The 26,144-nt window shown below is 39.4% G+C and overlaps 1 protein-coding gene across 1 annotated transcript; it reads right to left on the bottom strand.

Moving 5' to 3' along the window:
• Window positions 1-1,878: 1,878 nt before the first annotated feature.
• LOC106096310 (uncharacterized) lies at window positions 1,879-26,144 on the bottom strand. Its single transcript, XM_059365422.1, has 6 exons — window positions 25,950-26,144; window positions 25,459-25,641; window positions 14,143-14,347; window positions 9,069-9,115; window positions 8,832-9,008; window positions 1,879-2,526 (listed from the first exon to the last, which is right to left on the bottom strand). Exons 1-6 carry the CDS (start codon window positions 26,005-26,007, stop codon window positions 2,318-2,320), a joined length of 879 nt encoding a protein of 292 aa, XP_059221405.1. The 5' UTR covers window positions 26,008-26,144; the 3' UTR covers window positions 1,879-2,317.

Raw genomic sequence — 26,144 nt, 5'->3', positions numbered from 1 at the left:
TTCGGCTATTCACGAGAGGAATATTTCGCATCGCAGGTGGAGACGTTTCCGGACGTCTAAGTTATATGAGGGCTTACGCTCAGCAAGAAACCACGTCAATAAGTTGATTAAGATAACCAAGAAAGACTACTATTACAGGCACTTTTCTTCTGAACTGGGCTCCAAGAGAACTTGGAAGAATATTCGAGACATAAGAATTTGGATATTCAACAAACTTGGACATCAATGGGCTTGATGATGCCTTTGTTAATGTCCCACAGATCCCAGTTGATCCCAGTTTCTATGGCTTCAATATCTCCCCCTCTCTCGATGACGATTTTAGTTTTGGCTTCAGCTGTGTTGGTCCCGCCGTTGTCCTTGAGTGTGTCGCGATTCGACTCGACTCTACTCTTTTCTGCAATAGTGTCCCGTTGGTCTATTTTGAACTGCTGAAGTTTATGTTCCTACCACATCACATAATCCACGTTGACAGTTGCTCCCATGAGATCATCCGCTGAATCAGTTCTTGTGGTTAATGGGTTATTGTGATCGCCGAGTTCACCCTGGCTGCGTCTCCATCAAAAATCTCTTGTACCCTGGCTTCCCATTGTGATCGCCGAGTTCACCCTGGCTGCGTCTCCATAAAAAAATCTCTTGTACCCTGGCTTCCCATCGCACTTTCACGAGAGGCTAGGCATATTGGAGAGCATTTCGCGGTGTATATGTATGCCTCATCGAAATTTTCACATAATTTCTCGCAGAAAATCCACTTCGCTCTACTCATCCTTTTATTAAAACTGCTAAGGGTATAGAATCATGACAATTTTCATTCCGAGTACTGCTTTGGTTGTTGTTGTAGAAGTGTGTTGTACACAGTCTTTGCCGATGAAGAACTCCATCGGGTCAATCTGGTACGTACAACCGCCTTCCATGGGATGGGTTGTTTTAATGTCCTATTAAATGATATTACCGGTTGATATCACGTGATTTCAGAGAGGTTTGGTTCAGTTATTTCGTAACCACATTCACTTCGGATTCCAGTTTTTTGGGTTAAACATAAAGGGTGATTTTTTTGAGGTTAGGATTTTCATGCATTAGTATTTGACAGATCATGTGGGATTTCAGACATGGTGTCAAAGAGAAAGATGCTCAGTATGCTTTGACATTTCATCATGAATAGACTTACTAACGAGCAACGCTTGCAAATCATTTTCAGTGAATGGGCCCTAGAAAAGTTGGCAGAAAATCCGCTTTTTTATCGACAAATTTTGTTCAGCGATGAGGCTCATTTCTGGTTGAATGGCTACGTAAATAAGCAAAATTGCCGCATTTGGAGTGAAGAGCAACCAGAAGCCGTTCAAGAACTGCCCATGCATCCCGAAAAATGCACTGTTTGGTGTGGTTTGTACGCTGGTGGAATCATTGGACCGTATTTTTTCAAAGATGCTGTTGGACGCAACGTTTCGGTGAATGAACACATTTCGAACCGAACACTGATTTTGGTAATAAAATTCAATGATTTGCAAGCGTTGCTCGTTAGTAAGTCTATTCATGATGAAATGTCAAAGCATACTGAGCATCTTTCTCTTTGACACCATGTCTGAAATCCCACGTGATCTGTCAAATACTAATGCATGAAAATCCTAACCTCAAAAAAATCACCCTTTATAACCCCAGGGACCACTGTATACAGCGAATGTTCTCTGAATTTCTTGCAGTTGGTATTTCCCACATTTCTGCATGACTTTTTCCATTACAACTTGTATTAATGCTGTAGTTGTCCAAAGAAAAGAGAATTGGTATCAGGCATACCAGTTCCAGATTGAATCATTTGTGACTAAGACAATACAACTTACTACAGTAAAATCTATGATAAATACAATTTAAGAGAATTTTAAATTTAATTAATATTTAAATTTATTAAAAAAATGGCTAAATAAAACAAAACTTTTCCATGAGCATAAGGTGTAGGATCAACATTCATTGGGAGATTCTATTTTCTAGGTTAAGCCTTTTTTCATTAAGATACAACAACAAAGTTTAACTTTAATGTATCAAATACATTGCACTATTGCCAACTAACATTGTTATTGACAAAACTTAATTAAGCTTCGTAATAGGTTTATTTGACAGATTTTATTTATAGAACTTTCAAATGAGCCTATTTTAAGGCTTCATTAAGTTTGGTGAATACGGTCGTAAGTATATTACAAACAAAAACTTATTTTAGATTTCATTGCATGAAATTAATAAAGCCATTGAACTTAGGATACATTTTCAGTTCAGCTTGTAGAGTTTGGACGATATTTGTAAAAAATTTTAACATCTAACATACAAATCATGACATAAAGCGTACGAAACATAGAACTGATAGAATAACAACAGCCACAGGCGTTTTTGCTGAAGATGCATTACACCAATCTTTGTCACAAACATAACAGGAATCCAGTGTCATAAATACATTGGTGGGATCAATTTGACAGCCAATATTTTTGTTGGCTAAATCGCCATAGTAACAGGAGCGCACTGTATGTATACCACCAAGTTCTGAAATGAAAGATAATAAATTGGAAAATGAAACAAAACAAAATATTTTGAATAGCTAAACAAAGGAGGAAGTAGTCGACCGTTTATTATGCCTTACCCCATTCCAGCTCTACTTGCTACAAAAAAAAAACAAACATGTTTAAAATGTTACACATAAGCTTAGAAAGCCGTCCAGAGGTGGGTTAAACCTCCATATGGTCGAACTTCCAATTAGTCTGAAAGTATGATCGTGGCGGCCCCCCACCTTACCACAATTTTCAAAAAAGCCTGATCTCGGAGATGGGAGCACCGACTTAAAAGTTGGTATACAACTTTTGGGGTCAAATAACCTGGGGGGACGCCCCACCCAAAAACCCCTCCAAACGGGCGTGTTTGCCGATTGGGACAATATTTGTATCAAATCGAAGGTATTTAATTACGTACAAAGCAATTGGCCGGTCTCTGGTAAGTTATGCAGCGCCGGTGTGGTCTCGTCAGCTTTGTAATACGCAGTGGAATAATATTCAGATCTGTCAGAATGCCGCCCTCCGAACTGCGACGGGCTCTTCTCATGTGTGCCACCACCAACAGGAGACAAACATCATACCAGTGCGAAGACATACCTACATGTTGTCTAGGCAATATCTTTTGGGCTGTTATTGCAGAGACCATCCAAATCGTCATCTTGTGGATAGATATCTACCGCCCAGAAGCCTTAAGGCAGATCTACATGATCTAGAGCGTGAGGTTCAGCGCTACCAGAGAGAACCTCTAGATCAAGTGGCATATTAAGCAGGTCTAGACAATATTCATGCAGACACGGTAGCAGATAAGGTAAACAGGTACTAGGGGAATGTAATCCTTGGAGAACGACCGCCTCCCATTGCACCTGAAGAAATTAAACTCCCCCGGTAAACCAGAGTAGTTGTGGCTCAATTACTTTCCATCAGATGTAGCCGCCTCAACTTTTGCAGAGCAAGGATTGATGCCGACATGCAATATGTATATCCCGATTGTGACCAGGGACCACAGGATACACGTCACCTGTTTAACTGCCCAGCTAGACCCACTCGACTCAAACTCAGATCCCTGTGGACGCACCCTATCTTAGTCGCGGTGTTCCTGGGTCTTGTCACTCAACAGAATCAAGCAGACGAAAGATAGAACATAACAAACTGCTACAATAACAACAACAACCTACATCAATAGGAAGTATCGGTGGAAAATTCCAAGCGGCTAGCTTTACGCGTTCTACCGCTAGTGTGATTTCGACAGGCGGACGGACAGACGTACATTGCTAGATCGACCGACTCAGAATGTCGAGACGATCAAGAATATTTATACTTTATGGGGTCTTAGATCAATAAATCGAGGAGTTACAAACGGAATGACTAGATGAGTATACCCTCATCCTATGGTGGTGGGTATAAAAGGCCATTTTTGGGTGCAGCGAAGCGCACCGGACCAGCTAGTAGTATATATAGAGTGTTAAAACCTTGAAACTCACAATGCCATTGGTTTCCCAAAAAGTAATTGCGGATTTTTTAAAAGAAAGTAAATGAATTTTTAATAAAACTTAGAATGAACTTTAATCAAATACACTTTTTTTACACTTTTTTTCTAAAGCAAGCTAAAAGTAACAGCTGATAACTGACAGAAGAAAGAATGCAATTACAGAGTCACAAGCTGTGAAAAAATTTGTCAACGCCGACTATATGAAAAATCCGCAATTACTTTTTGGGCAACCCAATGTAATCCCGAATTGAGAAACCGACCCTAATGCATTTTAATAATTCGATGATATCACATTTTCACAGAACTTTACGTTTTATCTGTTCAGAAGCCATTCAAGCTGTCAGTAAATATATACATACAAGATAAGAGTAACCATTGCCAAATGAGAGTAATGTGGAATGTTGGATGCTTGAAATAAGGCGAAATATTGTTCCACATGGTCTTAATTAGCAAGTTTGAATTTATGCATTTTGATATGCTAATTTAATAGGTGATTTAAAATAGCCTTAAGAATGTGTTGAAATACCAAACCAGTTTGTTTGACCAACTTAGAATTGATTTAAGCAAAATATTGTCTGTTAAAAGATACTCTAAAATTGTACTACTGTCTCAAAAGTTGGTAAAGTAGTAGAAGTTAAGTAAAAAAATGTCAAGAAGTGTATGAGGTCTTCGAAGAACTTAGAAAATAAGAAGAATCAAGGTTCAACATGCCCCAATTATTAAATTTACGAAATTTAATATTTTAGAAACTAAAAAATGCTTCAAAAATTTGAATTTCAAGAATTGGTTCTACTGTCCAATAAATCAATCCCAATTTGTTTATTCCACTTTGTTTTAAGCATACATTTGTATTCTACGGCTAGCTATTTATAGTGCATTTTCCATTTCGATTTACGGTTTCATCAATCCAAAGTCGTAAATGATGGAATGTTACTTCAACAGGGTTTCAATGATGAATGTTTTATCAAAATTTACTTCAGATATTACGTTTATTTTCCTTGCTGCTGATTTTACAGTCGTTTGTAAGTGTTCTGACTGTGTGGGAATACAGTGATATGAGCACACATCTCGATCCCGGCACGGGATAGATGTGAGCACCACACAAGCTACATCATTGAGGTCCGATGTGTGTGGTGTGTTAATTGCCACGAGAAGCTGCGGTACGAGCTACGGGGCGCTTCCACAGTTTGCGGATAGTGCAATGCTACATACGAAGTAGCTGCAATGGCAGTCGCCAAAAAATCAGCGGTATCGAGAGGAGAGTCTCAGGTATCAATCGGAGAGTCTCAGTGCGAGGTCGGGTGGCACCGGCTCTTGCACAAATTCTAAATGCCTATGATGCTCGATCAGGGATGGAAAAGTCAGTACTTTGGTACTTTTCGTACAATTCGGTACAATTCGGATGTTGTCGAGCCTTTTTATACCCTCCACCATAGGATGGGGTATACTAATTTCGTCATTCTGTTGGTAACTCCTCGAAATATTCGTCTATGACCCCATAAAGTTTATATATTCATGATCGTCATGACATTTTAAGTCGAACTAGCCATGTCTGTCCGTCTGTCCGTCCGTCAGTCTGTCGAAAGCACACTAACTTTCGAAGGAGTAAAGCTAGCCGCTTGAAATTTTGCACAAATACTTCTTATTAGTGTTGATCGGTTGGTATTGTAAATGGGTTATATCGGTCCACGTTTTGATAAAGCTGCCATATAAACCGTTCTGGGATTTTGACTTCTTGAGCCGTTTGAGGGCGCAATTCTTATCCGATTTGGCTGAAATTTAGCATGAAGTGCTTTATTATGACTTCAAATAACTGTGCTAAGTATGGCGCAAATCGGTCCATAACCTGATATAGCTGCCATATAAACCGATCTGGGGTCTTGACTTCTTGAGCCACTAGAGGACGCAATTATTATCCGATTTTGGTGAAATTTTGCATGATGTGTTTTTTTATGACTTTCAACAACTGTGCTGATTATGGTTGAAATCGGTTCATAACCTGATATAGCTGCCATATAAACCGATCTGGTGTCTTGACTTCTTGAGCCTCTACAAGGAGCAATTCCTATTCGATGTGGTTGAAATGTTGCATGACGTGTTTTTTTATGACTTGCAACAACTGTGTTAAGAATAGTTTAAATCGGTCCATAACCTGATATAGCTGCCATATAAACCGATCAAGGGTCTTGACTTCTTGAGCCTCTACAAGGAGCAATTCCTATTCGATGTGGCTGAAATGTTGCATGACGTGTTTTTTTATGACTTGCAACAACTGTGTTAAGAGTAGTTCAAATCGGTCCATAACCTGATATAGCTGCCATATAAACCGATCTGGGGTCTTGAGTTCTTGAGCATCTAGAGGGCTCAATTCTTATCCGATTTGGCTGAAATTTTCCACGACTTGTTATGACTTGCAACAACTGTGTTAAGAATAGTTCAAATCGGTCAATAACCTGGTGTAGCTGCCATATAAACCGATCAAGGGTCTTGACTTCTTGAGCCACTAGAGGGCACAATTCTTATCCGATTTGACTGAAATTTTGCACGTGGTGTTTTATTATCTCTTGTAACAACTGTGCTGAGTGTGGTTGAACTAGGTCCACAACCTGATATAGCTGTCATATAAACCTATATGGGGTCTTGACTTTTTGATCGTCTAGAGGGTGCAATTCCTATTCGATTTGAATGAAATTTTGCAAGACGTGTTAAATGATGACTTTCAACAACTGTGCTATGTATGGTTTAAATCGGTCCATAACCTGATATAGCTGCCATATAAACCGATATTGGATCTTGCCACTAGAGGGCGCAATCCTTTCCCGATTTGGCTGAAATTTCGCATGACGTGTTTCGCAAAAACTTCTAATAACAGTGCCAAATATGATTCAAATCGATCCTTTGCCTGATATAGCTGCAATTTGAACCGATCTGGGATAGTGACTTCTTGAGCCTCCAGAGGGCGCAATTCTTTTCCGATTTGGCTGAAAATTTGTACAACGACTTCTCACATGACCTTCAACATTCATGCCAAATATGGTCCGAATCAGTCTACAGCCTGATACAGCTCCCATATAGACCGATCTCTCTATTTTACTTCTTGAGCCCCTAAAGGGTGCAATTCTTACTCGTATTGTCTGAAATTTTACACAATGACTTCTATTGTAGTCTCCAACATTCAATTCCATTATGGTCCGAATCGAACCATAACTTGATATAGCTCCAATATTATAGCAATTCTTTTCTTTTATCCTTTGTTTGCCTAAAAAGAGATACCGGAAAAAGAACTCGACAAATGCGATTTATGGTTAAAGGGAGGGGTAAAAAGATACGGCCCAGCCAAACTTAGCATGCTTTCACTGCAAGCACGCAAACTCAGTATGGTAGTATTTCTCAGAAAGATTTTGGTTATGAGGCTTTCCAACGCGGAACGCAATATTTCAACACTGTCACTCTCGCCATAGTCACATAGCTAGTGAGGAAAGTTAAACAAGAAGGCTTTGCTTAACTTTCCTCACTACATTTCCTTGCGTAGTACCTGCATTTACAAACGGAACCAGAGTCAGACCAGAATATCGGAATTCAACAACCTTATAAGCATTAATGCAGCCAAATATTTCAGCAAGATAAGTTCAGTAAAAGTGATTGTTGTAGAGTCCACCGTAGCGCAGAGGTTAGCATGTCCGCCTGAGAAGCTGAACACCTGGGTTCGAAACCTGGCGAGACCATCAGAAAAACAATTTCAGCGGTGGTTTTCCCTTCCTTGTGCTGGCAACATTTGCGAGGTCATGTAAAAACTTCTCTCCAAAGAGGTCTTCTTTCGGCTATAATAAGAAGAAGGCCCCTTATCATTGAGCTTAAACTTGAATCGGATGCACTGCTTCTTGGATGTTGTTGTTGTAGCCACATTTTTATGTGGAAGTGGCGATCCTCAAGTCAAGTTACTGCAGGTGAGCAAGCTTGGTCACTGATTGTTGTTGTAGCCACATTTTCATGTGGAAGTGGCGATCCTCAAGTCAAGGTCTTGCAGGTGAGCAAGCTCGTTCCGGATCGATCGCCGAGGGAACATGCTGGCTATTGGTTATTTAAAGGCGCCAATAAACCGCCTTGTCACATCGAGCATCATGAGACTCAGTATTTGGGCCAGCGTCGGTGCCGCCCGGCCTCTCACTGAGACTCTCCGCTCGATACCGCTGGTTGTCCGCAACTGCAGTTGCAGCTACACCGTATGGAGCATTCTGCTATCCGCAACCTGTGGACGCGTCTGGTAGCTCGCAGCTAAGCTTCTTGTAACAGTACGGAATACCACACAGATCGAACCTAATTGTTCCAGCCTGTGTGGTGCTCACAGCAATTCCGTGCCGGGCTCCTTCTTGGATTATCGTCACATAAGGTTTTAATTAGCACCAACAGAGAGAAATCCAAGTATGATTTGGTCCCTCAATAAGATGTTTGGTGAAAATATCATATATACGTATATGTTCATAAATTTGAATGGCTGATGGACAGACGGTCATAGACGACTGGGAATGTGACAGAAATTAGATATACACAAATATTAAGCATAAACATACACACATACAAACATATTTCCTATGAGGCTTCATATCAATATTTTTGGCGTACAAGAAACGAGATGATCTCCCCTAGCAAAATTATTCATTGCTTTTAGGCTGATACCGTGGAGGGCAGCTTGTCTTGTCCCAGCTTAACTTATCTCACTTTGTTTGCTTTGCTTCTTCTTTTTTGTTTAAATATGTGTTTATATTGTTTTGCACTTTTTGACAGATTATTTACAAAATACTCGTACTTACTGCTTTCCATAATTTGTTTCATACAACCCGTGGCGTCTTTGCTATGACTCTCCAGATAGGGTTTGAGATATCGCGGCGCGGAAGTGCATTCGATTTTCATGCTTTCGTCAGGCTCGAAACGAGAACCACATTTGGAATTTTGTGCCGATTCGCATTGGTAGCATTCAATGGCCCAGGCTGTAATGAAATTGTTATTAATAGGCCTCGTTTTCGCAATATTTGTGTTCACCAACTTACCGACATCTATCAGTAGAGTGGCCAAAATTGACCAAATGGCCACAATTCTTAGGGAGGGCATTGTCTCAATTGTTTATTGGCAAAAAATTAAACAGCTGAAGTTTGTTTATAAATTTAATTTCGTTCTTTCAATCCAGCACCCCAATTCTATTGTCTGTCTCACTTCGCAGCTCTTCAAGTTCTGTCTGGCTGTTTTTTCTTTCACATTTTTGTTGAATATTACGAAAATGTGGTAGTGTGTGTGTGTTTCGAGAGAGCACATGAGAGTTAATTTTTGTTGTATGAAAGAGCGTTAATATGAGAGTCTGATTGAAATCGTTGAAGAAAATGAATTGTTTTATGCGGCAGAGGGAGAGCTAGATTGGCCACCAAACGAAATGCATGCAATATGTGACGTCATTGTTTCGTATAGTTGTTCTCTCTCACTATTATACCTGAAATTGTATTGTGACGAAATATTGTAGAGCTTTTTTTGTATAGCTTTTTACAATAATTTGCAATAAAAAAGCTTTTTTTTGGATTTTAATGGAAAAAAAAACGATTTAAGCTCTTTGCTGGACACACAATCTTTGAAAGCGTTTTTTGCAACAGGTTTGCTTCATATAAAATTCTAATACGAGTTAACCATAGGGTGGAGTATAATGTACGTGGGTAAAATTTGAATCGACAAATAGAGAAACAAGTTTGGCGGTTTAAATCTTGGGTACTGTTCACCATAGATTCAGCTAAAGACTTTCGTATATTAACTCATTTCATAATTGGATGAGTATATAAATATATCGAGCCGCTTAATAATTGACACTTCTAGGGCCTCAAGAAGTCGTTAGGGGGCCGGAATCGGGGATCGCTACCTTAAGAGCGCAAAATCAGCTTCAACGGCAAAGCTCATTTTTGGTTTAATGGGTTCGTCAATAAGCAAAATATGCGTTATTTGTCAGATGAAATTCCGCATATGATTCACGAATCAACACTTCAAAAAAAAAAAAACCCACAAATATTTGTTACGTTCTGCATGCCGGTGCCGTCATTGGGTAATACTTCTTTGTCGACTTTGCCAATGAAAAAATTTTAAGAAAAAAACGAATAGAGGTATCTTAAAAATTCTTTTCGATTTTTTCAAATAAAAGTGCCCTTAAAAAACCGAAATAAAATTCTGCCAGAGTTTTTTTTTAACGAAAATACCCATTTTGGGCTAGGTTATGTTAAGTTTAAGTGCCAGTCTGCCATCAGACTCACTTAGACGTTTTCGTCCATTGTGATACCACAGGAACACAAAAAGGAAAATGCCTTCTAGTTCCTACTGTAGGCGGACAAGACTTAGTGGAGGGATAAATACATTCTAGTTATCCATAACGAGGTGTTGCTGTGCTGGTACGACCGAGTGATTTGATGCTGCGCTTGACATGGCCTGGCACCTGCCTTGCCCATGTTGATGCAGCGGCGTTTGCCCATTGTTGGTTTCCTTAGCTGTTGTGGTTGTGTTCGGTCACCCGTGAGGGTGGCCGCGTTGATTGTAAGTCCCATATTGATGCTGATATGTGTGGCATAGCCCGTGAGGGCTGCCGTGTCCTGTTTGTGTTGTGTATATCGTCCCGTTGTATGTTTGATGCATACTTTTGTACTCTGGCTTGGGGTCGGCTTAGGGCTATTCTTTTCATCCAGGTGACCAATCCGGAATTGTTTGGGGTTCAACTGGTAGTAGTCTTTAAGGCTAAGAAGTCTGACCGGATACTTTAATCTGGTACCACAGGTGTCAGGAGCCCCTGGAAGTTTGGTTCCAGCCTGACAATGGTGAGGCCCCAGTAGGGAGCATCGTGGTTGGCTGTGCTTTGTACCCAAATCGCGGGTAGAGCATAAGCTCGGCGTTTTCAACCGGGTGCCGTGACCCATAGATCGGAAGGAGTTTTAGGTAGTGCTCCGCTCCTAACTAAGGAGGTGAACTGGTAGTAGTCTTTAAGGCTAAGAAGTCTGACCGGATACTTTAATCTGGTACCACAGGTGTCAGGAGCCCCTGGAAGTTTGGTTCCAGCCTGACAATGGTGAGGCCCCAGTAGGGAGCATCGTGGTTGGCTGTGCTTTGTACCCAAATCGCGGGTAGAGCATAAGCTCGGCGTGGAGTTGCGTTTTCAACCGGGTGCCGTGACCCATAGATCGGAAGGAGTTTTAGGTAGTGCTCCGCTCCTAACTAAGGAGGTGAACACGTCCAAACACGTGGGATCAAATTGGTACTCATGTGTGTGTTACCACATGTGTGGGCGTTGGTAGACGCATTGTATTCACTCTTGGGTCTTGGGCCTCGCAGGTGTATGTTGCGGTTTGCCGTGATGGCAGGTATCTGCGTAAAACTCGACATTCGTGTTGAACCATCCAGATCGCTTTAAAAAGCCCAATAACTTGCGAATTCTCACATCCGCTAATTCAGACAGGTTCTCAAAGAAATGAGAACCTAAAGAAAAAAAAAAAAAAAGAGAAAACCCCTCTGGCCTGGCCCTGAAAACTTACCTTACATGTCGCTAGAGGCATATCCACAGATGCCAGTGTCCCTGGCGTGTGTAAGGTTGTTCCTAGTCTCGCAAGCTCGTCTGCTTTAGAATTCCCTGGGATATCTCTGTGGCCCGGCACCCAGAACAGGTGAATTTTGAACTGTTCAGCCATCTGGTTGAGAGATCTGCGACAGTCGAGGCCGATTTTTGTGTTCAGAAATATGTTCTCCAGGGATTTAATGGCTGCCTGATTTATGCCAATCGTCGTAATGAAATTATATCTTAGCCATTCCACCACTTCCTTAATTGCAAGGATCTCTGCCTTATACACACTGCAGTGGTCGGGTAACCTCTTCGATATGACCAGTTCTAGATCTTTAGAGTACACCCAAACGCCCACCCAGTCGTCTAGTTTGGAACCATACGTATAGAAATCTATGTAACTTCTGTTACCAGGGATATCGTAGTTCCAATCGATTCTATCAGGAATAGTTGTACAGTAATTTTTTAAAAAAGCGGCTTAGGTAGGGTGTAATCCACACTGCCTGGAACATCGGATATTGTATCAAGTATAATACAGTGTCCGTGGCCGCCACATGACAAATGAAAAAGCTCCCTTAACCTCACGGCAGTGGTCGCTGCAATTTGTGTAGCCACAATGTCTCAAGACTCGTATTACCCCTGATTTGGAAAGAACCTCTAGCACACCACCAATCGTTAAAAAATACTTTCTTTATTTAATTTATAGGCTAGTGGTGCGTATAATTATGCCCATATAAGCCATACGTCATACGCCACCTTGGTTTCTTTTATATTTAACAACATGTCAAAATTTTATTTTTTTCGGCATCATGGCCGGACACATAGGACAACGAGCACATTTATGCGGTGTATATGCGATATAGGTGCGACAAGTGATAGCATGTCTGCACCTGGAAATTGGAGAGTACTTGGGGTATTCAACCGACTGGTATAAAGCGAGCGCTGCTACGTTGATGATGACTCGGAAGTTCCTCTCGGCAGCGATTACATTTGAGGGGGTTATCAGTTCACTTAAGAGGCGATTGGTGTTTTCTCTGAAGCCGATCCAATAGGTCTTCTTGTGAATGATAAAATTCCGATGCTCAGAGGTTATGAAGTCAGGTGGTCGTTTGATGGTTAGTATTATGGGGACGTGGTCTTATCCCATAATGTCTTGTCAGGGTACGCCAATCACTCAGGAGATCAGGGGATGCACTGGAAATGTTTGGTGAGCTGGTGCACCTCCTCATTATCCAAGAGGGGTGAAGCGTTCAATGTGCTCTGCCAAAGGTATGCCCCGCTGGTCGTTACCATGAAGTGTGATGCACATTGAAGTTTTACTATGTGTAAGCCCTCGCTGGAAAATGACGGAAAAAAGACGAACACGTACACTGAGGCGGCAGACCTTGCCGATGAGGATTTCATCGGGTTTATCCGGTGCGTACAACCGGCTGCCATGGGATAGAAGTGGTGGAAATGCTAAGATATAATGTCATTAGGACGATTGGCATAAATCAGGCAGCCATTAAATCCCTGGAGAACGTATTTCTGAACACAAAAACCGCCCCCGACTGTTGCAGAACTCTCAACGAGATGGCTGAACAGTTCGAAATTCACCTGTTCTGGGTTCCAGGCACAGAGATATTCCAGAGACTAAGAACTACCATACTCACTCCAGGGAAACTGAATCTGTGGGTATGCCTCTAGCGACATGTAAGCTAAGCTTTCAGGACCAGGGCCAAAGGACAACGAATGATAGATGGTCACAAAGAGGGGGCTGTCAGCATTCAAAAACTATGACGCCTCTTCTAGACTTGAAGAGGTCTACTGCTTTGTTGTCATTGGCTAGAATAGACTTATCAGTCATTCTGTCCGTCATGAGAGGTCACTGTCTAATCGGAAAACAAGCTGACAGACTAAAGGTTGCCAGCACCGACTTTTGCAGAATCTGTGAGGACATATAAGAAGAAGAGACTATAGAACACCTTCTGTGTTTGTGTCCCGCACTGGCAGTCAGAAGGAGTTCCACTTTAGGTTAATATTTCTTTGAGTACCTGTCCGATTAAGCGTATGTGAACATTCGCAAGTTGTTGGGTTTTTTTAAGCGATATGGATGGTTCAACGGTAGAAGCTGCAAGGCATCTTCTTTCTTCTGTTCCTGTGGTATCACAATAAGCGAAAACGTCTAAGTGAGTCTGATGGCAGACTGCCACTTATACCTAACCTAAGTCAATTTTAATTTTTTTCAAATGGTAATCCATCGGTTCCTGCTGCCTTACTAGTTTTTAGAGGGTATAAATATATTTTTACCCCTTTAAAAAATTAATATCATATACAAACCAGACTATTATTAATCATGTTTTATCACTTTTTACCTCATATTAATTTTATTAGAACTTTTATCAATCTAGTTCATTAAAATATATTAAGAAATTGTTGCAATAATCTGCACAAGTATATATACAAAGTAAAATAAATTTCCCCTGAAAAATTAAAAAAAAAATATATTGTACATTTTTAAAATTTAATTAAAGGCTACACACACAGCTAGCTCTATTCCTTTCTAAGAGAAAATGCGTGCCAAACCAAAGAAGGCCACAATGGCCAAAGCCATGGGAGCCATGGACGAGGAGGAATTGCAGTAATCATCGGAACAAACATTGCAGGAAGTTTGCTTTGCCACAGTGTTGGTGGGATCAATTTGACATCCGGTGTCAGTGTGGCGAATATCACCAAAGTAGCAGGAACGCAGGATATGACTGGCACCACCATAAGCTGTAGGGGGGTAAAAACACAAAAAAAACAAACTCATGAGAACACAATTAGAGGCAAATGGCAAAAATAAAGAAGTCGTAGTAATAAAGTCACTGAGTCACCAAATCACACAGTTGACTGCGTTAGTTGCAGGTGCAAATTTGTAAAATTTGTTTTTTTTTTTGTTTACATTTTGTTCAATATTTAATTAGCATGGTTAAGCTAACGTTTTGCGTAATTCCCCTCCCAGGGGAAGCCACCTTATAACATTTCTCACGTAGTTGTTCATGGAATTGTGTTTACAAGGCAGAACGTATCAATTTTTTTTGTCATGAAGAATTGGAATTTTGAATTGAATAACATTTTATTACTTGTCAGAATAAATTACTGACTAACACTTACTTAGAGAGAATCAAGCGATTACACTATAAAAAAATTTTCAAGTATATAAAAATATTATGAAAATTAATATGTGACTCAGTTAGGACTTTGACTATTGGAAGCCCTATTCCTTCCAATAAACATAAGTTGAGTCAAATTTACATAATTATTAAGTATAAAATTTTCTCTTTGATTGGAAAGAAATTGGTAAATAACCACCATTAAAAGCATGCTTAGTTGAGCGGGGCCGAATCTTATATACCCTTCACCATGGATCCCTTTTATCAAGTTTTTTGCCCGGTATCTCCTTAAAGGTTAACAAAGTATAACGGCTAAGAATTGCTATGGGAGCTATGTCAAGTTAGGAACCAATTCGAACTATACTTGGTTTGGTTATTGGAGACCAAAGTAGAAGTCACTGTAAAAAGTTTCAGCCAAATTGTATAAGAATTGCTCCATATAGGGATTCAAGAAGTAAAATCGAAAGAACTGTTTATATGGGACCTATATCAAGTTATAGAGCGATTCAGACCTTATTTGGCACGTATGTTGAAGGTCGTAGCAGAAGTCCTTGTGCAACATTTCAGCCGAATCGGATAAGAATTGCGCCCTCTAAAGACCCATGAAGTGCAATCGGACGATCGTTTATATGGGAGTTATAACAGATTATGAACTGATTTTCACCATACTTGGTAAAGTTGTTAGAGGTCAAAACAAAATTCTTTATGGAACATTTCTGCCAAATCGGGTAATAATTTCGCACTCTATATGCCTAAGAAGTCAAGATTCAATATCGGTTTGTATGGCAGCTACATCAGCTTATGTATCGATTTGGACCGTACTTAGCACAGTGGTTGGAAGTCATAACAAACCACTTCGTGCAATATTTCAGCCAAATCGGATAGGAATTGCTCCCTGTAGAGGCTCAAGAAGTCAAGACCCCAGATCGGTTTAAATGGCAGCTATATCAAAACGTGGATTGATATAGCCCATTTACAATCCCAACGAACCTACACTAATAAGAAGTACTTGTGCAAAATTTCAAGCGGTTAGGTTTACTCCTTCGAAAGTTAGAGTGTTTTCGACAGACAGACGGACGGACTGACGGACGGACGGACATGGCTATATCGACTTATGGGGTTTAAGACGAATATTTCGAGGAGTTACAAACAGAATGATGTAATTAGTATACCCCCGTCCTATGGTTGAGGGTATAAAAAGTCGAAATTGTTTTGCAAAATCCAAAAATCTTTAATATATAGAACCAGTAAGGAAAGGCTAAAGGCGGAGCCGACTGTATAATACCCTACACCTACCCTACAATTATAAATTTGGGCAATAAGTAAATGTATATGGGAGCTATATCTAAATCTGAACCGAATTTTTTTCGAATAGATCGTTTGAAAATAGTTCTTACTAGGGCCATATAATTGAAAATCCGACGATAAATATAAATGGGAGCTATATCCAAAACTAAACCGATTTTGATGAAATCTTGCAGATATGTTAAAATCACAGAACGATTTACGCCAAATGTTGTGCAGATCAGTTGAAAATTGTAGCTACTACGGCCATTTAAGTGTAAATCGGGCGATACATATATATGGGAGCTATATCCAAATCTGAATCGATTATGACGAAATCTTGCAGATACGTTAAGATCAGTAACAAAATAATCCGTGTCAAATTTTATGCAGATCGGTTGAAAATTGTGTTTATTACAACCTTTTAAGTGTAAATGACAGCTATATCCATATCTGAACCGATTTTGATAAAATCTTGCAGATATGTTAAGATGAGTAACAAAACAATCCATGCCGAATTTTATGCAGATCGGTTGAAAATTGTGTTTATTACAACCTTTTAAGTGTAAATCGGGCGTAATATATATATGGGAGTTATATCCAAATCTGAACCGATTTTGACGAAATCTTGCAGATATGTTAAGATTAGTAACAAAACAATCCGTGGGAAATTTTATGCAGATCAGTTGAAAATTGTGTTTATTACGACCTTTTAAGTGTAAATCGGGCGTAATATATATATGGAAGCTATATCCAAATCTGAACCGATTTTGATGAAATTCTGCGGATATGTTAAGATGAGCAACAAAACAATTCGTGCCGAAATTTGTGCAGATCAGTTGAAAATTGTGTTTACTACGGCCGTTTAAGTGCAAATCGGGCGATACATATATATGGGAGCTATATCCAAATCTCAACCGATTTTTACCAAAATCAATAACGTTCGTCCTTGGGTCAAAAAAAGTGACATGTGCAAAATTTCGTGACGATTGGATAACAAATACGACCTTTACCTTGATTACAAGAATACATGGACTCCAGACGGACAGACGGACGGACGGACATGGCTAAATCGAATCAGAAAGTGATTCTGAGTTGATCGGCACTCTTCTCAACGGGTCTAGTTCTTCTCCTTCTTGGCGTTGCAAACAAATTCACAAACTTATAGTACCCTGTACCACAGTGCTGGTGTATGTATGTGAAAATATGAGATGGTTTTTTAAACTCTTTAAAAAAAGAGATATTGAGCTGAAAATTTGCACGGATTGTTTTTGCCCATAGGCAGGTTAATTTTGAAGGTGGACTTTATAGGACTATATCTTGATATAGTCCCCATATAGACCGATCCGCCGATTTAAGGTCTTAGGCCCATAAAAGCCACATTTATTATCCGATTTTGCTGAAATTTAGGACAGTGAGTTGTGTTAAGCCCTTCGACATCCTTCGTCAATTTTGGCGCAGTTCGGTCCAGATTTGGATATAGCTGCCATATAGACCGATCCTCCGATTTAGGGTCTGAGGCCCATAAAAGCCACATTTATTATCCGATTTTGCTGAAATTTGGGACAGTGAGTTGTGTTAGGCCCTTCGTCATCCTTCGTCAATTTGGCCCAGATCGGTCCAGATTTGGATATAGCTGCCATAAAGCCACATTTATCATTCGATTTTGCTGAAATTTGGGGCGTTCAGTTGTCTTAGGGTCTTTGATATATTTCCTCAATTTGGCCTTGATTGGTTCAGATTTGGATATAGCTGCCATATAGGCCGATCTCTCGACTTAAGGTTTGGGACCCATAAAAGGCGCATTTATTGTCCGATGCCGCCGAAATTTGGGCCGTTGAGTAAGGTTAAGTCTCTTGATATACTTCTGCAATATGGCACAGATCGGTACAGATTTGGATATAGCTGCCATATAGACCGATCCTCCGATTAAGGGTCATAAGCCCATAAAAGCCGCATTAACTATCCGATTTTGCTGAAATTTGGAACAGTAAGTTGTCTTAAGCCCCTCGAAAACTTTCATCAATTTGACCCTGATCAGTTCAGTTTTGGATGTAGCTGCCGTATAGACCGATCTCTCGATTTAAGGTTTTGGACCCATAAAAGGCGCATTTATTGTCCGATGTTGATGAAATTTGGGACAGAGAGTTAAGTTATGCTCATCCATATATATCTGCAATTTGGTCTAGATCGATCCAGATTTGGATATAGCAGCCATGTTGACCGATATCTCGATTTAAAGTCTTGGCCTGAAATTTGACACAGTGACTTATATTAGGCTTCTCGACATCCGTATCGCATATGGTTCAGATCGGTTTATTTTTAGATATAGCTTCTAAAAAGGCCAATATCTTGTTATACACAATAAATCAATGACATATTTCGATATAGCTGCTATGGAGCATAAGGTATGTATTTTTCACCGGATTTTAAAGAAAGGTGGTTGACGTATATACCCGAGATGGTGGCTATCCAAAGTTCGGCCCGGCTGAACTTAACGCCTTTTTACTTGTTTTTATGTAAAGTCTTTTAACCTTTAACGAACACACCGAATACTTCCTAGATAGGTCCATAAATTGGTATAGTCCTCTCGTAAACTGATTCCTCGTAAATGATTTCCAAATAAGTCCGTTTTTATTAATTTTTTTTTAATAAAAATCGGATCTTGACTTAGAACTTGAGTTTTGGAGAATCCTGATAAATCCCGATTTATGGTAAAGAGTTTCCCAACTTCATGCTTTGAGAACCTGGACTACCTTTGAGGGTGTAGTGGGTTCGATCCCACCAGAAACCTTGGTCAGTCGCTACTGTGAAATCACAATGGATACAAATTGTCTAGAGAGTCTGATGTTAGGCCGCTACTAAAGGGTGATTTTTTTGAGGTTAGGATTTTCATGCATTAGTATTTGACAGATCACGTGGGATTTCAGACATGGTGTCAAAGAGAAAGATGCTCAGTATGCTTTGACATTTCATCATGAATAGACTTACTAACGAGCAACGCTTGCAAATCATTGAATTTTATTACCAAAATCAGTGTTCGGTTCGAAATGTGTTCATTCACCGTTCAGCGATGAGGCTCATTTTTGGTTGAATGGCTACGTAAATAAGCAAAATTGCCGCATTTGGAGTGAAGAGCAACCAGAAGCCGTTCAAGAACTGCCCATGCATCCCGAAAAATGCACTGTTTGGTGTGGTTTGTACGCTGGTGGAATCATTGGACCGTATTTTTTCAAAGATGCTGTTGGACGCAACGTTACGGTGAATGAACACATTTCGAACCGAACACTGATTTTGGTAATAAAATTCAATGATTTGCAGCGTTGCTCGTTAGTAGGTCTATTCATGATGAAATGTCAAAGCATACTGAGCATCTTTCTCTTTGACACCATGTCTGAAATCCCACGTGATCTGTCAAATACTAATGCATGAAAATCCTAACCTCAAAAAAATCACCCTTTACAAGCAAACGTAAGCTAACGCTCATATCGACGATAGAATCGTGTATACCCTATACCATAGATAGCACTTTCCAAGTCAATTGGACGATTTCTTTCTGAAAGCTGAAACTAAAATGAACTATAGGCCAAGAAATAAAAGAAAGAATTCTATTATCCTTCAATGGTGGGGTGTATAAAAACCTCTCTTGGCTCCTTTAACCTTTCATTTACCATTACCCATAGAAAGAATCTTTCATATAAATTTTGTTTTGTTTTAACATTCCCCTTCTGCGCTTAAACATTTTCTAAACATAATTCATTTTACTATTCCCACTCCACCTGTCAACGGACTTGAAGCCATATTTCAATGGCTAGAGCTATTGGCCATTAAAAATTATGTCACAATCCATAGTCAAAACAAAAACTTGTTTTCATTTAATAGACCTTCCAAACATTTAAACTCACACTAACGCGAAGGAACGCCACTCCCCGCATATATCGCTTGTCAATGAATATCTTGCCCATGTACATTTAAATGTAAATTAAGCTGAGTAATGACGTCTTACTTGAATTCAATTCATTTTTTGTAACAAAAATTCACACTTTTTGTGGTTTTGAACTCCATCCCACACCCCTGGCCAACAAAATTACCTAAAAACCTGGCCATAGCACAGAAGAAGAAGCCTTAACTGAAACGCAAGCTGGCGAACATTGGTACCAACCAACAACATTCAACTCGAACCATAGCAAACCATGTTCACCAACTTTTCATTACCATTCCGTCATTCTCCTCCACTCATTTTGTTTTTCATAAAAATTGAAACAAGAATATAAACAAAACTGACATCATCCATCCCAAGCTAACAATTGTTGGTTAGTATTATACTCGATATACAAATAGTCTACAGTGCATTGCAAAGGAAAGTGTAGCAGGGCACTTTCTCTTTTTGAATAAAAAGTTATGGATACATTTAAAAAGGAAGAAATTTTGAATAACAAAGCCTCCAAAAAAAAAAAAAAAAATAGTCAAAATGCATTAAGTTCGGGAGGGCCAAACTTTGAATACCACAGCGACAACCTTGGATGTATAAATTAACCACATAAACCACACAGAACAGTAGGACTTTCGAAGCTGCTTACAAGACTCACTGTGCTAAATTTCAGAGACCCTAAATCGTAAGATCAGTATATATGGCAGCTTTATTCAAATATAATCCATAATCGGTAAAGATGCCAACAGAGAGGCCTTACACTACTGACTGTGTCAATTTTCATCGTTATAGCGTTATATAAATGTGCATTCCAGAGCTCTAAGACCCTAAATCGGGAGATCGGTGTATATGACAGTTATATCTTAATATAGTCGGCTATATGCCATACTTGGCTGTATGCTACACTTCGGCATGCCTTACACAACTCATTGTACAAAATTTCAAATCGCATAATAAATGCTTTTTGATGACCCCGGGAACCTAAATCGGTAGATCGATATATGCATATATATAAAGAGTCCAATCTGCACTATTCTACGGATATTGAGGGTTTCGAAACAACTCGCTTTCCCAAACTTCAGCAAAATCGGGAAATCAATGCGAATCAATTGAGCCTAAGGCCTTATAACAGCAGATTGGTCTATATGGGGGCTATATGAAGATATAGTTCGATATAGCCCATCTATGAACTTAACCTGGAACTATGGATAAAATAGGGAATCAGTGTAAAGTTTCAGCACAATATCTTAATTTTTATCGACTGTAGCTTGATTACCACAGACAGACGTGTACACAGGGACGGACAGACATGGTTAGATAGTCTTAGAATTTTACGACTATCAAAAATGTATGTCTACTTTGTCAGGTCCGAAACTGATATTTCTATGTACTTCATGGTGGTGGGTATAAGAAACCAGCAAAAACGTGCAAAGTTTGGCCGGGCCGAATCTTGGGTACCCCCCACCCTGGATTCCTCTCAGTTCGTATGTGAATTATTCAATAATAATCAAATCGGGAATTGGTTGACGCTAACATGGTCTCAAGCGGTCGTATCGGGTAGTCGGTATTTAGGGGTCCTATAACAGTTTATAGACATATTTGGATTATACTGGAAATGGATGTTGTAAGTCATAACAGAAATCTTTGTGCCGAATTTCAGACGAATCAGTTGAATATTAAAGCCTCTAAGAGCTCAGAAAGTCAAATCCCGGAGCTCTAGAAGCTTTATCAGTATACTTGGGCATGGACGTTGGAAGTCAGAAAAGAAGTTTTTATGCCAAATTTCAGCCAAATTAGGTGAAAACAAGTAAAAGCGTGCTTAGTTCGGCTGGGCGAATCTTACATACCCTCCACCAAGGATCGCATTTGTCGAGCTCTTTCCACGGTATCTCCTTTTAGGCAAACAAAGGACAAAAGAATATTGAATATTGGAGACCGTAGTAGAAGTCATTGTGTAAAATTTCAGTTAAATCTATTGGATTTGGGTTGCCCAAAAAGTAATTGCGGATTTTTCATATAGTCGGCGTTGACAAATTTTTTCACAGCTTGTGACTCTGTAATTGCATTCTTTCTCCTGTCAGTTATCCGCTGTAACTTTTAGATTGCTTTAGAAAAAAAAGTGTAAAAAAAGTATATTTGATTAAAGTTCTTTCTAAGTTTTATTAAAAATGCATTTACTTTCTTTTAAAAAATCCGCAGTTACTTTTTGGGCAATTGCGTACTTAAGGGGCTGAAGAAGTAAAATAGAGATATCTGTTTATAGGGCAGCTGTATTAGGCTATAAACCGTGTCATGCCATATTCGACACGTATGTTAAAGGTCATGGGAGAAGCTGTTGTATAAAATTTCAGCCAAATCGGATAATACTTGCTCCCTGTAGAGGCTCAAGAAGTCAAGACCCCAGATCGGTTTATATGGCAGCTATATCAGGTTATGCACCGATTTGAACTATTCTTAGCACAGTTGTTGAAAGTCATAACGAAACACGTCTTGCTAAATTTCAGACAAATCGGATAGGAATTGCGCACTCTAGACGCTCAAGAAGTCAAGACCCCAGATCGGTTTATATAGCAGCTATATCAAGTTATGGACCGATTTGAACTATTCTTAGCACAGTTGTTGAAAGTCATAACGAAACACCTCTTGCTAAATTTCAGCCAAATCGGATAGGAATTGTGCACTCTAGACGCTCAAGAAGTCAAGACCCCAGATAGGTTTATATGGCAGCTATATCAGGTTATGAACCGATTTCAACCATACTCAGCACAGTTGTTGGAAGTCATAATAAAACACCTCATGCAAAATTTCTGCCAAATCGGATAAGAATTGTGCCCTCTAGTGGCTCAAGAAGTCCTGATCCAAGATCGGTTTATATGGCAGCTATATTAAAACGTGGACCGATGTAGCCCATTTACAATCCCAACCGACCTACACTAATAAGAAGTATTTGTGCAAAATTTCAAACGGCTAGCTTTACTCCTTCGAAAGTTAGCGTGTTTTCGACAGACAGACGGACATGGCTAGTTCGACTTAAAATGTCATGACGATCAAGAGTATATACACTTTATAGGGTCTTAGTCGAATATTTCGAGGAGTTAGAAACAGAATGACGAAATTAGTATACTCCCATCCTATGGTGGAGGGTATAATAATGTTGAAGGGCCTAAAACAACTTACTGTCTCAAGTTTCGGTGAATCGGATTTATATGGCAGCTATGTACAAATATGAACCGATCTGAGCCATATTAAAGAAGGATGTCGTAGGGCCTAACACAACTCACTGTCCCAAATATGATAATAAATGTGGGGCCTAAGACCCTAAATCGGTGGAGCGGTCCATATGGGGGTTGTATCAAGATATAGTCCGATACAGCCCATCTTCGAACTTAACCTGCTTATGGACAAAAAAAAAGAAGCTGTGCTAAGTTCGAAGATGGGCTATGTGTGACTATATCTTTATACAGCCCCCATATAGACGGATCCACCGATTTAGGGTCTTAGGCCCATAAAAGCCAATTTTTATTATCCGATTTTGCTGAAATTTGGGACAGTGAGTTGCATTAGGCCTCTCAATATCTTTCGGCAATATGGCACAGATCGGTTCAGATTTAGATATAGCTGCCATATAGACCGATCTCTCGATTTAGGGTCTTGGGCCCATAAAAGTCGCATTTATTGCCCGATTTTGCCAAAATTTGGGACAGTGAGTTGCATTAGGCCCCTCGATATCTCTCTGCAATATGGAACAGATCGGTTCAGGTTTGGATATAGCTGCCATATACACCGATCGCTCGATTTAAGATCTTGGACCCACAAAAGTCGCATTTATTGTCCGATTTCGCCGAAATTTGGGATAGTGAGTTGCATTAGGCCCCTTGATATCTTTCTGCAATTTGGCCCAGATCGGTCCAGATTTGGATATAGCTGCCATATAGATCGATCCGCCGATTCATGTTTTTGGGCCCATTAAAGGAGCATTTATTTCCCGATTTCGATGAAATTTGGGACAGTGAGTTGCATTAGGCCCCTCGATATCTCTCTGCAATGTGGAACAGATCGGTTAAGGTTTGGATATAGCTGCCATATAGACCGATCTCTCAATTTAAGGTTTTGAGTCCTTAAAAGGCGCATTTATTGTCCGATTTCGACGAAATTTGGGCTAGTAAGTTGTGTTAGGCCCCTTGATATCTTTCTCCAATATGGCACAGATCGATTCAGATTTGGATATAGCTGTCATATAGACCGATCTCTCGATTTATGGTCTTGGGTCCATAAAAGGAGTATTTATTGTTCGATTTCGCCAAAATTTGGGACAGTGAGTTGCATTAGGCCCCTCGATATCTTTCTGCAATATGGCACAGATCGGTTAAGATTTGGATATAGCTGCCATATAGGCCGATCTCTCGATGTAAAGTTTTGGGCCCATAAAAGGCGCATTTATAGTCCGATTTCGCCGAAATTTGGGACAGTGAGTTGTGTGAGACCCTTCGATAACTTTCTGCAATTTGGCCCATATCGGTCCAGATTTGGATATAGCTGTCATATGGATCGATCTCTCGATTTATGGTCTTGGGTCATAAAATGAGTATTTATTGTCCTATTTCGCCAAAATTTGGGACAGTGAGTTGTGTTTGACCCAATAATATTCTTCTACAATTTGACACAGATCTGTCCAGATTTGTATATAGCTTCCATATAACCCGATCTCTCGATTTATGGTCTTGGGTCCATAAAAGGCGCATTTATTGTCAGATTTCGCCGAAATTTCGGACAGTGCGTTGTGTTAGTCCCTTCGATATCCCTCTTTAATTTGGGCCAGTTAGGTTCAGATTTGGATGTAGCTGCCATATAGAGCAATCTCTCAATTTAAAGTCTTGGCCCCAAAAAAGGCACATTTATAGTCCGATTTCGTTGAAATTTGACACAGTGACTTATGTTAGGCTTTTCGACATCCGTGTCGTATATGGTTCAGATAGGTCTATATTTGGATATGGCTACCAAAAAGACCAATATTTTGTTCTACAAAATTGAACAATGACTTGTACTTATTAGACCATTCATTATCTGTATCGAAATTGGTCCAAATCGGACCATATTTCGATAAAGCTGCTATGGGGTCATAAATTATGCATTTTCCACCGGATTGTGACGAGAGGAGGTTTCCATATATACCCGGGGATGTGTGTATGCAAAGTTCGGCCCGGCCAAACTTAATGCCTTTTTACTTGTTTTTTTTTTATTGCAATAAATAATCATTCACATCTTTTGAACACTACTGTTCTCAATTTCTTAATACTCAGCAGATAATAATTGACAGTCAATAAAGTCTGGTTGTGGTGCTTTCTTAAAAGCAACTGCTGTTTTATAAATACACTCTCGTAATATATCCAAAATTATGGCACTTGAATTTATATGGCAAAATTTCGTTCCATTTCATTTTGTTTTCGTTTTTGTTTTTGGTTTGAAACATCTTAAAATTTCTTATATATAAAATAGAAATGACTTGAAATACTTACTGGAAGTCAAAGTTTGTTTCATGCAACCAGTGGCATTGACACGAGTTCCTGACAACAGCTGGAGCAGGAAATATGGTGCGTTAACGCGATTACAATCGATTTTCATCATGTCATTATTTTCGAAATGTTCACCACATTTGGGGTCTTGCAGGGAGGAGCATTGATAGCAGCGGACAGCAAAGGCTTTAGAGATAGTATAGGGGAAGAGAATAAAAAATAAAATTTTAATAATTATTTTTTTTTTCATTATTTCTTAAAATTTTCATATATTTGTATTCTTTTTGTTTTTCTTATAGATGTCTGTGTTTTTTTTTTCTTAATGCTCCAAATTTTTCTGTCATTTTTCATATATGTCATATTTGCTAAATGTTTATCTTTTCACTCATTTTTAAAAATTTTCAAAGCTTTTCAGTTTTTTTTATTTCTTTTATTATTTCTGTTTTCATTCTTCATATTCTTTTGTTTTCTTTTCGAAAATTCACTTAACCTACCCGATGCAGCTAAGGTGACGAAGATAGCCACTGCCAAAAAGTATTTTGTTGAAGACATTTTTGTCACTTTTTTTCCTTTAGTTAATAAATTCAAACAAATTCAATTGATTTTCAAATATTTTTTCGTTGTTCTTCGTAGTTTTTCAAACACTACCTAAGTTCTTCACTGATCACAACAGACTGTCTTCCAGTGAA

This window comes from Stomoxys calcitrans, chromosome 3 (assembly GCF_963082655.1).
Source record: "Stomoxys calcitrans chromosome 3, idStoCalc2.1, whole genome shotgun sequence".
Classification (NCBI taxonomy): domain Eukaryota; kingdom Metazoa; phylum Arthropoda; class Insecta; order Diptera; family Muscidae; genus Stomoxys; species Stomoxys calcitrans.
The sequence above is the reverse complement of the archived record's forward strand: the minus strand, read 5'-3'. Positions and strand labels throughout refer to the sequence as shown.

What these genes read in the sequence shown, in the direction of transcription:
- LOC106096310 (XM_059365422.1), bottom strand. Translation starts at nt 26,007, where the DNA reads ATGTCTTCAACAAAATACTTTTTGGCAGTGGCTATCTTCGTCACCTTA. An exon ending in CGTCACCTTAGCTGCATCGG is followed by an intron (nt 25,642 to 25,949) that starts GTAGGTTAAGTG and finishes CTATCTCTAAAG; the next exon opens with CCTTTGCTGTCCGCTGCTAT. An exon ending in CACTCTACTGATAGATGTCG is followed by an intron (nt 9,009 to 9,068) that starts GTAAGTTGGTGA and finishes ATTTCATTACAG; the next exon opens with CCTGGGCCATTGAATGCTAC.